This window comes from Talpa occidentalis, unplaced genomic scaffold, assembly GCF_014898055.3.
Source record: "Talpa occidentalis isolate TD23 unplaced genomic scaffold, MPIMG_talOcc4v2.1 talOcc4.6, whole genome shotgun sequence".
NCBI lineage: Eukaryota > Metazoa > Chordata > Mammalia > Eulipotyphla > Talpidae > Talpa > Talpa occidentalis.
Genome location: NW_023604972.1, coordinates 82,503,223 through 82,515,515, shown reverse-complemented (window position 1 = coordinate 82,515,515; position 12,293 = coordinate 82,503,223). Strand labels below are relative to the sequence as shown.

The 12,293-nt window shown below is 34.6% G+C and overlaps 1 protein-coding gene across 3 annotated transcripts in view; it reads right to left on the bottom strand.

Moving 5' to 3' along the window:
• IPO11 (importin 11) overlaps positions 1 to 12,293 on the bottom strand; it is a 139,700-nt gene that overhangs the window by 59,205 nt on the left and 68,202 nt on the right. For all 3 annotated transcript variants that reach the window (XM_037530614.2, XM_037530611.2, XM_037530613.2), the window contains 3 exons: positions 11,798 to 11,911; positions 6,473 to 6,588; positions 2,131 to 2,207 (listed from right to left, as the gene is read on the bottom strand). In XM_037530614.2, the coding sequence (XP_037386511.1) occupies positions 2,131 to 2,207; positions 6,473 to 6,588; positions 11,798 to 11,911 (307 nt within the window). The remainder of the gene's footprint in view (positions 1 to 2,130; positions 2,208 to 6,472; positions 6,589 to 11,797; positions 11,912 to 12,293) is intronic.

Here is a 12,293-nt window from a genome sequence, read left to right as displayed (position 1 = left end):
GGAGCTTTTATTGCAATCATATAATAGATTCAAACCTTGTGAATAATTTAAGTCAAATATTTTCCAATAGGGGTAATTTGGGCACCCAGGAGTCATCTGGCAATGTCTGGAAACTTTGGTTGAAAGTTCAATAGAATCTATTCAACTACAATGTGTGGAACAGCCTTTCACAAGAAAGAAATACCTGACTTAAAATGCCAATACTGTCCAGACTGAAAATTCTAATTTAAGTGATCAACTTTATTTTCACAGATTCAAGAGTTCTGAGAATAATCTGAGGCCCTACAAGATATAGAGTTATGCTCTATGCATGCATGATTACATCTGCTGCGAGTCTATTTATAGTTTATACTCCATCCCTCTTTGTTTAACTCTATTCTTTTGCATCCAGTTCTTTGGTTTCATGTGTCAAAAGTATTGCTTTAAAGACTATGCATTGGAGCAAAGAAAGTTTGTTCAATAAATGGTGCTGGGAAAACTGGGTCGCCACATGCAAAAGAATGAAGCTTAACCACTACCTCACACCATACACAAAAATCAACTCAAAATGGATTAAAGAACTAGACATAAGACCTGAAACCATAAAATACATAGAAGGAAATATAGGCAAAACACTACGTGATTTGCACATCAAAGACATCTTTACAGACACATCACCCAAAGCAGTGATAGTGAAGGCAAAGATAAACAGCTGGGACTACATCAAATTAAAGAGCTTCTGCACAGCAAAAGAGACAATAACAAAAACAAAGAGAAACCCCACCAACTGGGAGAACATTTTTGCACCCAACACTAATGATAAAGGACTGATCACAAAAAATCTGCAAAGAGCTGATGAGACTCAACAACAAAGAAAATAATCCAGTCAAAAAATGGGCAGAAGAGCTAAAAAGAAACTTCTCTGAAGAGGAAATGCAAATGGCCAACAGGCATATGAAAAAATGTTCAACATCACTTGTAATCAGGGAAATGCAAATCAAAACTACCATGAGCTACCATCTTACACCAGTGAGAATGGCACATATTTAAAAAACTAGCAACAACAAATGTTGGCGAGGGTGTGGAGAAAAAGGAACTCTTCTGCATTGTTGGTGAGAGTGCAAACTGGTCCAACCACTATGGAGAGCTGTGTGGAGATTTCTGGACCTACTAAACATAGAGCTTCCATAGGATCCAGCAATTCCACTCCTAGGTATTTACCCAAAGGACACAGAAACATCAATTCCAAAGAGCACCTGCACCCCAATGTTTATAGAAGCACTATTTACAATAGCTAAGCTTTGGAAACAACCCAAATGCCCAAAAATAGATGACTGGATCAAGAAGATGTGGTACATATACACAATGGAATACTACTCAGCATTCAAAAAAGATAAACACATGCAATTTGCAGCAACATGGATGGCGCTGGAAGGGATCATGCTCAGCGAAATAAGCCAGAAAGAAAAAGAAAAATACCGGATGGTCTCACTCATAGCAGGAATCTAGAAAACTTAAATAAGGGACCAGGAAAATGAATAACTATAAGAAAGTGATAATCAAAATCAACAAAAAACTATGAACCAGAGACATTCTATGGGGGGTAGGGTGTGGGAGGGGAGGGACTGGGGTCAAAATAAGGGGGTTGCAATTGAATCAATTTCATGATTTTACAATAGACACATCAGTAACACCTAAACAATAAATCATTTTCCCCTACTTATTAATCTTTATTTTGGGGATCTCTGGGTTAATCAGAAATATGTATAGACTTCATCTATGAGCAACAGAGCACTAAATCACTGTGCAAAAGAAAATGGATAAAAACATAACATATAGAAGCAGTTTTACAATTTTTACAATTCAGTTCTTTCTGGAACAGCTATTCAACACAAAAATTTAGTGAGGAAAAATTAAATTTTAATTTTTAATTAGTTTCCTAAAAAAATTTTTGCTTATATTTAGTAATTCAATTTTACTTTTTAATAATTTAAATTTACTTTTAATAAGCAGAAAGAGTTCCAAAAAGTTATACAGAAAACATAAATTCAACATATTTGCTAATATTAGGGACTTTAATAAACACAGACGGTATAATTTAAAGTTAGGTATATCGTCCAAAACTCAAAAAGTTTATGATTTTATACATACCAAGAAGTGGTGACATATTCTGAAATATACGAAGCAACTCTGGTGTAATACAGGGGCTATTTTCCAAAGTCACTAGCCTGGAAAGAAACAACAAATGATTAAATCATTTTCTGTAACTGCCCCATCTAAATGAATAAAGTAAAATGTCCCCAAAATGGGAAGTTATAAAAATTGTCATTCTAGGAAAAAAATTTACCAAATTCATCAAAGTTACCTACAAATTATAGAATATTATTTCTAAGCACATAGCAAAAATAACAAGTAACTATATGCTAAAATATTTACAATAATAAAATTATAAAGTAAAAGCATTATTATTATGGGTTGGTCAAAGAGAAATATAAATTATTTGTATCACTGTTTTGATTATCTTGACACATTCCTCTCCAATATAACTGAAATATTCCTTCAAAGAAAACTGATTAGACAAAGCTATACATGTGAATTTTTAAGCAGAGAATGTTGATTTACTCTCCCACAAAAAAATTATTTAGAAATATACTTAAAAATATATTCCCACAAAAAAATATTTAAAAAGAAATTATAAAATAAAAAAACATTATCAACTCAACAAATAAATCTAAGAAAATTAAACTTCTTTTGAAGAAAAGCATATATGGTTACATTAAAATACAAAATATACAAAGAGGGAAAGAAGTACAATGGACTATGTAGTACACTATAGGTGATTTGGTAATAGCTGATGGAGAGTCTCCTAATGTTATTTTAAAAAAATACAAAATGTAAGTATTTGCTCTTTATAAGAGACATAAGTAAATGTCAAACACAAAAACTACAAACACAAAAACTACAGTAAAAAATTGAACAAATACAGCTAAATTAAATCTAAACAAAATAAACCACATGACAATACTAATATCAGATAAAATTTAAATGTAAAGGGAAAAGATGGAAAAGTAATCACCACATATATTTATTACAAGCTTCATGAATATATTTAAAATTCTAATAATCAATTTATTTACTCCTTTAACAATGTACAAAAATAACAAAATTTTGTACGGTGAACGTTTTAAATGTACAGATCAAAATAGTCCCTGTATTACACCAAACACTGTACAAAAATTAACAATGATGTAAGACATGTATAAATAAATATATTTTTTAAAAGAATAAAGCCATGGAATTTATAAATCTAATACTTATAATAGTTGATTTATAATAAAAGAGAAATCTCTAGTGAAAGTACTTTAAAACTGAAAAGTGACAGAGATAGAGCAAATGTACATAAATTTTTCTATTAGTAACTTACAAGACTAAGCATCAAAATTAACTGATATGGAAAACAAAACCCAAAATAAATGAGTACAAACTAGGAAACAATCTGACAATGTTATCAAAACTCTGATTTACTCCTCAAGCCTCATCATGGGTCCATTTCTCGTTCACTTCATTATTGTATTTTCAAATGATTCATAGAATAGTTACCATATTTCAGAAAACATTCCAGCATAAAGAAATTGATTTTTAAAAAATTGGTGAAACAAATATAACCCTAATATAAAAGCACAGAATCACAAAAATAGTTCTAACTCATAAGCAGAAAAAAAATCTAAATATTAGAAAGCCGAATTTTATACATCAAAAATATAGTTCACCCTGACAGTTTATTTCAGCAATTCGAAGTTTTTTATAGTTTTTTTATAAAAAGAGAATTTTATAACCCTGAATAGACTGCAAAAAAACAATCAAATCCCATTGTTTTTTATTTTTAATGAACAAGAATATATTGCATCTAAAGCAACCATCTGATGCTGGTTGCTTGCCAGTATCTATTACTCATTCTATTTCCAAAACACAATGAAATAACCTGTTTTATTTAGGGTCTTGTGTTCAAATACTGTTTAAAACACAGTATTACATGTTTAGATAAGGAAAAACAGCTAAAATACTAATGAACTAAATCTTAGGCCATAAATCAAATGATAAAGAAAAACCTAAAGCATGTGGGAAGAAACTATAATAAAAAGAGCAGATATTAATAAATAGGAAATAATCATACAACAAAGAGAATCAAAGGCAAAGTCCAGTTCGTTAAAGCTATTTAACATCAACAAAGCTATAACAAGATGGATCTAAAGGAGGAAAACCATGAAAAAAATGTTATCAGCCTGAGAGTTTGATTCTGTATACATGGCACAAACATCATTATACACTGACCACAAACATGAGCACATGTATACATGATCAGAAACAACTGGTTCTAGTGATCCCTTGATAACTTCAAATTCCCATGCTTCCACATACTCATTTTTTTCCATTGCTCCCCACAAACCTAGGATGGGCACATTCCAGCCTACAACTCTCAGTTCTGACCAAATTCACTTCTGCACTAGTTTTACTAGGATAATCAGCAACATCTGACATAGGTGATCACTTACTCCCTTTTAGAAAATATTCTCCCTTTGCTGGCTTGGTTTTCCTCCTGTATCAGTAGACAGCTCTCCTTGTGACCTCAAAATGTTAGTCTGAACTTGGCAAAATGTTCTCTATCTGCACCTGTCTTCCTAAGCAATTTCACCAATTCTCAGGTTTTCAATGTCATATACAAAGTGCTAACAACTTCACAAACATCTCACATCATAAACACCACATGAGGTAGGAACTGTAATTCCTCATTTTAAATATAAGGAAACTGAGCCTCCCAGAAGATGATGACAAAAAGTATTGCAGTGGTACAACTGGAATTAGCACCTGTATCTAATTCCAAATGAGTTCCAAACCACTAATAAAAATATATTTTAAAAATGTGTACTAATTCTTTAATTTAAAGAATCTTAACTATTATTAAATTAAGTGATTTTTAAGCATGTTCTAATAATTTAATTTTATTTATATATAAAAGCTAGGAAGAGACATTATCATTAGCATAGCAATGAGCATTACCTGTTTATACAATCCTTAGGAAATTTACACACCTTCAATGACATGTTAATATACTGTCTACAATGCTAGTAGGTACCTGAATCTATCTTTTCACTATAATATTTTTAATTTTTACAACAGCCAACATCATATAGTAACTACATACTTAAAGAAAGTACTATATATTAGAGATTAATACTTTAATTTGCAATCTAGAGTAGGGTTTGGCAAACTATAGCTCATGTGCCATATCCAACCCATACCCTATTTCTGTAAATTTGTTTTATTGGACCACAACAATGTCCATTTTTTTATGTATTGTTGATGACTGCTTTGGCACTAACAGAGTTGAATAGCTGAGAGAGAGACTGAATAGCCTGGGAAATCTAAAAAGTTTGATCCAGAGTATTCTATATGAATATAAAAAGCTTTGACACATGCTTATTTACATCAAACTGTCCAGAAGTCATTTAAGTTCAAATAATACAATCTAGAAATAATGAGAAATCCAAACTGCTAATTAATAAGCCTCTAACTAGATGTGTTTTTAAATCATTCATCTAGCATTCTGATAAAATTTATAATTTGCACCAAAGACAATGTCCAAGGATAAAAAAAAAAAAACCTGCTCATTCCTAGACACCTAAGTCAAACTAGGAAGGAAGGACAGGAGAGAGGGAGAGAAGGAAGAAGAGAAGGAAGTATAGAGGGAAAAGGGGGGGAAAGGAACCACAATATTTATTTCCTTCTATCGCTAATTTCTTGATTTTGCTTTTTAAATTTCAATAGTCAGTTTACATCTTAGAATTTTTTTAATTTTTCCTGTGTTATAAACTATAACTTAAATGAAGATTAGCCATGCAGAAAACTGCTGCTATCATATGATGGGCTTAATGGAGCAACGGCACAATCCCTTATATAATGAGCCGTCATGAAATAGGTTTGTAGCATTGAGCTGCTACAGAAATGGCAATTCATTTTTAATCTGTTAACAATAAATACTACGTATCTGTAAAACACCAAGTCAAGCAGGACTAACATTTGGGGTTGAGGTATATATTATCTCAGTACTTACTGAGTAGGTAGTAAGAGGTTGGAAAAACTCAACATCCTCAAAGCATCTCATTTAACAGACTGGAAATTTTAAGTCAATTTTCAGTTTTGAAAATTTAACAAGATCTCCATTTTTATACCTCAAATTCTAAAAAATGAAATGCAGCTGAGTCCTAACTGAAACTTTCCCTTTAACTTTGACTAGTGATAAGTCTATACTGAGTAACAGCCGCCAAGAAAAAATGGAGTTATTATGAATCTCAATTTAGGGAACAATTTTTATGTTTTTGTTTATAAAAGTTGAGTCTTTAAGTCCTAGCACATGACCTATGTTTTATTGGCATGAGAATGGGGAAGGTCAGAAAAAAAATAAGATCCATGGTATCAAGTTTTTTCCTCTTACCATAATTCTAAACCATCTTCCAGAAGGTAAACATGTGGAGGCTGGGAAACATCTGTACTCAGTTGAATAACTGGGAGCAGGAAAGGGTACAGGTTCTTGCTGTCTGCTCCTAATCCCTATGGGAAGTATAAATAAAACTTAACATAAGACACTCTACGGTTCCATTCCCACCAAAAATCACCTATTATATAAAAAACGCTAAAACAATTCATAAAAAATAAATCTGATTTTTTTAAGGAGGATTCTAATTATAAGCACTACAAAAACAAAGTAGTTCTGTTTACAATTTGAAAACAAATTAGCAAAAAAATATTGTTCAATTGCCAAATGGTAGTAAAACCATATATGCCAAGGCTAAACACATCTGTTTGTTTTAAAGGATTCTAACACAGAAATTTTAATTTTCCTTCTCTGTTGAAGAGGTATTAACATTGATATTTTAAATTTTATAAATCATCTCACCCATTATAAATGGCCTAAAATGAACCCAATTCAAATGTTCATCAGTAAGATAATTAAATTATGGTACATTCACATTCTAGAATTCTGAGTAGCCATGAAAAAGGATTAGTCATGGAATGAAAACATTCTTAAGAATAATTACGAATGGGATTTAAAAGGTGCAAAATCATGTGCATAAAAATTTCACATGCCAAAGAATTTTTTAAAAATATCACCACATCTGTATATGTAGGTATATTCATAAAACGTCTCTTTAGAGCAAACAGAAAACAAAATTGTTAACACTAGTTTAATGTGCGAAGGAGAAAGGATGTTGGAAAGGGGTAAGAAGATTTTTTTCTTCTTTTAATTTTTTGTAGGGTTTTCTAAAAATATGTATGCATGATTTTTTTAATGAAGACTTTTTGTTAATATTTTTAATGAGCCAAGAATACAAAGATGAAAAAAGGGGTTTTATCTAAAATTTTAGTTTGCCTAATTAATAGAGGATGACTCAATGTATCACACTAAATATGAGTACTCTGAAATAAAACAAAGTAGATAAAAAGATCAATTTTTAATCCAGAATAATAACTAAAATCTCTGCAAACTACAATGCAACAAAATATATATGTATTCTTCTTTTGATGATATACATAAATTTTTTCATCTGTGGGGAACAAATAAGTGGAAATATATAAAGCTCATCTTTAAATATGTTAACTATAAGTTTGATGCTTTCTGTAACTAAAAATCAACTAAAATAATTTATTAAAGATGTTTCCAAAGGAAGAGATTATAAAAATGCCACATTTAATATAGAAGCACTCTCCACAGCTCAATTTTTAACAGAATAAAAGAGAAACGACATTGAGAAAGATTAGTCATTATCAAATAGACTTAAAATTTCCTAGAAAATCAGACTCTATTTATAGTGCACATCCCAATTAGCACAATATGCTAGCATTAATAAAACTAAAAAGAGTAACAATTAAAAATATAACATTGTCGGGCCTCCCCGGTGGCGCAGCGGTTGAGCGCTGGGTTGCGAAGCTGCACGCGGCCTCTGCAGCGCCGGTTCGTTCCCCGGCTGCTCCCCGGCCACCGGAGGAGGGTCCCACATGGCGCGCAGACCTCTCCTGCCGCCCGCTGCTCCCCTCAGCAGTGTCCTTCGGTCCTTCTGCCTGCTCTGCTCCCCGCTCTGGCTCTGGTGAATTCTCTCACCCTCCCGCGCTTCTGACTGTACCCAGTGCATGTATAAACAAAAACAAAGAAAGAAAGAAAGAAAGAAAGAAAACATGCCTCTATATAAAAAAAAAAAAAAAAATATATATAACATTGTCAATTAAAACCTAAAGACATTCGCCTATGTGACAGTGACATGAAGAATATGTTGAATCCCAAATATGCAGCTGTAAGTAAATATGAATACTCTCAGCTCACAGCTGTATGACAATATCGATAATACAGTGAAAGCTCAAAAAGAAATATATCAGAAATTGGGAAAGTTATCATGGACTCGAACAGTAAGAGGAAGTAAAAGACAACAAAAAGAGGTACAGAACACAGCATCCCACAGAGGACAGGCAAGAAGAATCCTTTTGATGAAAGGAAAGGTAAGGATAACAACTGTGCACAAGGATAGAGCAAAACCAGTCTAGACTATAAAGCACATAAGAATCTTCCAGTTTTGGCTAGTTGCACAAAGAAAAGAAGTTGAGAATCAAAGCCTCAAGGGATATGACACACCAGAATCTCTCCATTGCTGATGTTGAAGATGAAAGGGAAAAGTATCGAGAAAAGGGCTGAATTCTAGAGGATGAATGGGACCCCAGCTGGCCCCAGCAAGTAAACTTGAACCTCAGTCCTGCAATCTATCAGAGCATGAAGACAAATACTTCCCCAAAGCCTTCATGGGATTATTTAGACTGGCAGACACTCAACTTCAGCCTAGCAGACCCTGATCAGAGAACACAGACATGGCGTGCTGGATATCTGACTTACAGAACTTGACTTCATAAATAGACACAGTTTTAAACCACTAAGTATGTAGTAATTTGTTACACAGAAACAGAAAACATATACTAACAAAATTATAAATATAGAAGAGAGACAGGAGTATTGTTGTACAAGAAAAATAACTACAATAACAATGATACAGTCTTAATATAATCATAAAATAGTTTTTATATAGTCACAAAAAATAAAAATACTAAATAATGACTTAAATGATAATATAATTATATAGATGGATAGAGAAGATAGTGGTCACATTCAGGGGAATGAAAAAATAAAGTTTTCATTTTCTATATAGGGAAATCAAGAGGTAGAATCAACAAAGCCTAAATCAAGAATTAACTTAAGGGCTATAGAAATAAAAAGTTTAAGAAACCAGGCTATTAGTGTTGAAAGTGGGTATCTCTATCCACTGATAGCGATGGGGTTAAAGTAAGCACTATCGGGCCTCCCCAGTGGCGCAGCGGTTGAGCGCTGGGTTGTGAAGCTGCCCACGGCCTCTGCGGCGCCGGTTCGATTCCCGGCTGCTCCCCGGCCAGTGGAGGAGGGTCCCGCATGGTGCGCAGACCTCTCCTGCCGCCCGCTGCTCCCCTCAGCAGTGTACTTCGGTCCTTCTGCCTGCTCTGCTCCCCGCTCTGGCTCTGGTGAATTCTCTCACCCTCCCGCGCTTCTGACTGTTGCCCAGTGCTTGTATAAATAAATAAATAAATCTTTAAAAAAAAAAAAAAAGTAAGCACTATCAAGCTATTACCAGCTACTGCAGCTTAAGTTTGATGCCCGGCCAGGGAGCAAACCTACATGGCCTAGCACACCGCTCCTATCTCTCCCATTGCCCCACTCAGTGGTGTATTTCAGTAGATTCACCTGTTCTGCTCCCCACTCTCTCTCTGGTGAATCCTCTTACCCCATCCCCACCTCTGGCCTACACCCCAGCTCTTATATGCATAAATAAATAAACCTTTTAAAAAAATAAATAAATAGAGCCTCCCTGGTGGTGCAAGGGGTTGAGACGAAACCTATGAAGCTGTCCACAGCCACTGCAGCATGAGTTTGATCCCCAGCCAGAGAGCTGACCCACATGATACAACAGACCTCTCCTGGCTTGCCTGCTGCTCCCCTCAGCAGTGTATTTCAGTTAGTCTGCCTGTTCTGGTCCCACTCTGCCTCTGATGAATCCTGTCACCCTCCACACCTCTGGCCTGTACCCCAGTTCTTGTATGCATAAATAAATCTTTAAAAAAATTGAAAAATAATAAATTTTTTAAAAAGGATATGATAAGCTATTTTTCATAAAAAGTCACTAAGAACTGACACCAATTAATCCAAGAACAATGTTCTCAAATAACTGAAAATCATACTTTAAACTACAGCCTCAATTTTAGTATTAAGTGTAACATGCTTTCTCCAACGGCAGATGATTATTTGGCTGGAACCTTGCACTCCTGGCTTATATAAACACACAAAGTATACTTAAGTACTGGAAAAAGGTCTTATGCACTGCGAACATGCCATGCAAGTTACCCAGACTCCCTAAGATTTCCTGAGATAACACTGCCTGAGGAGATACAGAAGCAGGCTTTTCTTATACCTTCCACACAAAATTTTCATATTGAGGCTAAATGCATATTTTTAGCAGAGATATTATGCAACAGATGGGGAGGGTTACCATTTCTTTTGTCACTTTTTCCCCCCTCTTATTTGTCCCACTGAATGACAACTGTTACTGGCACAGTCATAGGGCAAGGATGTAATCAGGGGTTTTTCCTCTCAGTACCAACTACCAAATCTTGGCCCCACTGCCTAGAAAAGGACCTGAGAAAGTGTGCTGGGGGCCTCCCCGGTGGCGCAGCGGTTGAGCGCTGGGTTGGGAAGCTGCCCGCAGCCTCTGCAGCGTTGGTTCGATCCCCCGATCCCCAACCACCAGGCGAGGGTCCCACATGGCGCGCAGACCTCTCCTGCTGCCCGCTGTTCCCCTCAGCAGTGTACTTCGTCAGTCTGCCTGATCTGCTCCCTGCTCTGGCTCTGGTGAATTCTCTCACCACCCCGCGCTTCTGACTGTACCCAGTGCTTGTATAAATAAATAAATAAATCTTAAAAAAAAAAAAAAAAAAAGGAAAGTGTGCTGGCTTTGTACTATTACTTAAAAGAGAAATCTCTGGCAAGCCACTACCCTTCCTTTAGTAAGTCTGTAAATAAGCCTTTATATCCTCTTCTAAAGGAAGGATATAATCTTTATAAATTAATCACAAAATTTAAAGAGTATAGAGAGGTGCTAGACCAGAAAACCAATTAAAAAGAAGTGCTTTAAAAAAAAAAATATATCTTTCCTGGTCCCAGATTCCAGGATGACCAAGAAAAAGAGAAAAAATAGTCATGTCAAAAAGGCGACAGCTCTACAGAGCCTGTTTGCTGCACCGCCTGCACCCAATGTATGCCCAAGGGCAAGGCTACACTAAGAAGTTCCTCATTCAAAACATAGCGGAAGCCACAGCAGTCAAGGAAATGGCCTAAGAGCTTCGATGGCTACGTTTTTCCAAGTTGTACATAAACTACATTACTGCATAAATCATGTCATTCACAGCAAGTCAGGAATCATTCTCATGAAGCCCAGAAAACTGAACACTCTACCCCAATATGCACTATGGATGTTGCTCCCACAACCTCTTCCAAAATCCATGTAAAGGAGTTAGCCTTAAGGAGGGAAGAAAAATCTGTCCTCTGGTGAAAAATGAAATGGAAATTATATAAAAAAATTATATATCAAATATGTGTCAAAATATGTATCAAAATCACATATTTAAAACTCACATATATTAAAATTTTTTACAAGATAAAAAAAACTACACTATGAAACTGCAAAGAACTTACCTGTACAAGATGAATAAGTGTTGTCAAAATAGCACATCTCAACATATTGTGTTCTTCACTCTGCTTCCAAAGAAGAGGCAGATACTGTACCAAACATCCTACATATGGCCGTATCTATCACAACAGAAAAAGGAGAAGCAAAAGGATGTATCAGAAAGAAGGTGATTCACTTCAAAATACTATTACGTTCCAGACAGAAAATATCTAATGTTTACTTGATGTAATATAGTAAGCATATATATTTTTAAAGTTAAATCAGACATTACAGACTCAGATCTATAGTTTACACACTTAAGCACAGTTAAACAAGTATATTTACTGCATAAAATTTATGTATATAAAAGAATTACTGAGATCAGCTATTTCTCATTGGACAATGCTGTTATATTCTTGTTAAAAGGATATAAAGGTAAAAATAGATAAACACACAATTAAAAAGGGTAATTGCAATAGTTATAGTATGCACAGATACAGCAGAAACACAGAAGCAAATCCT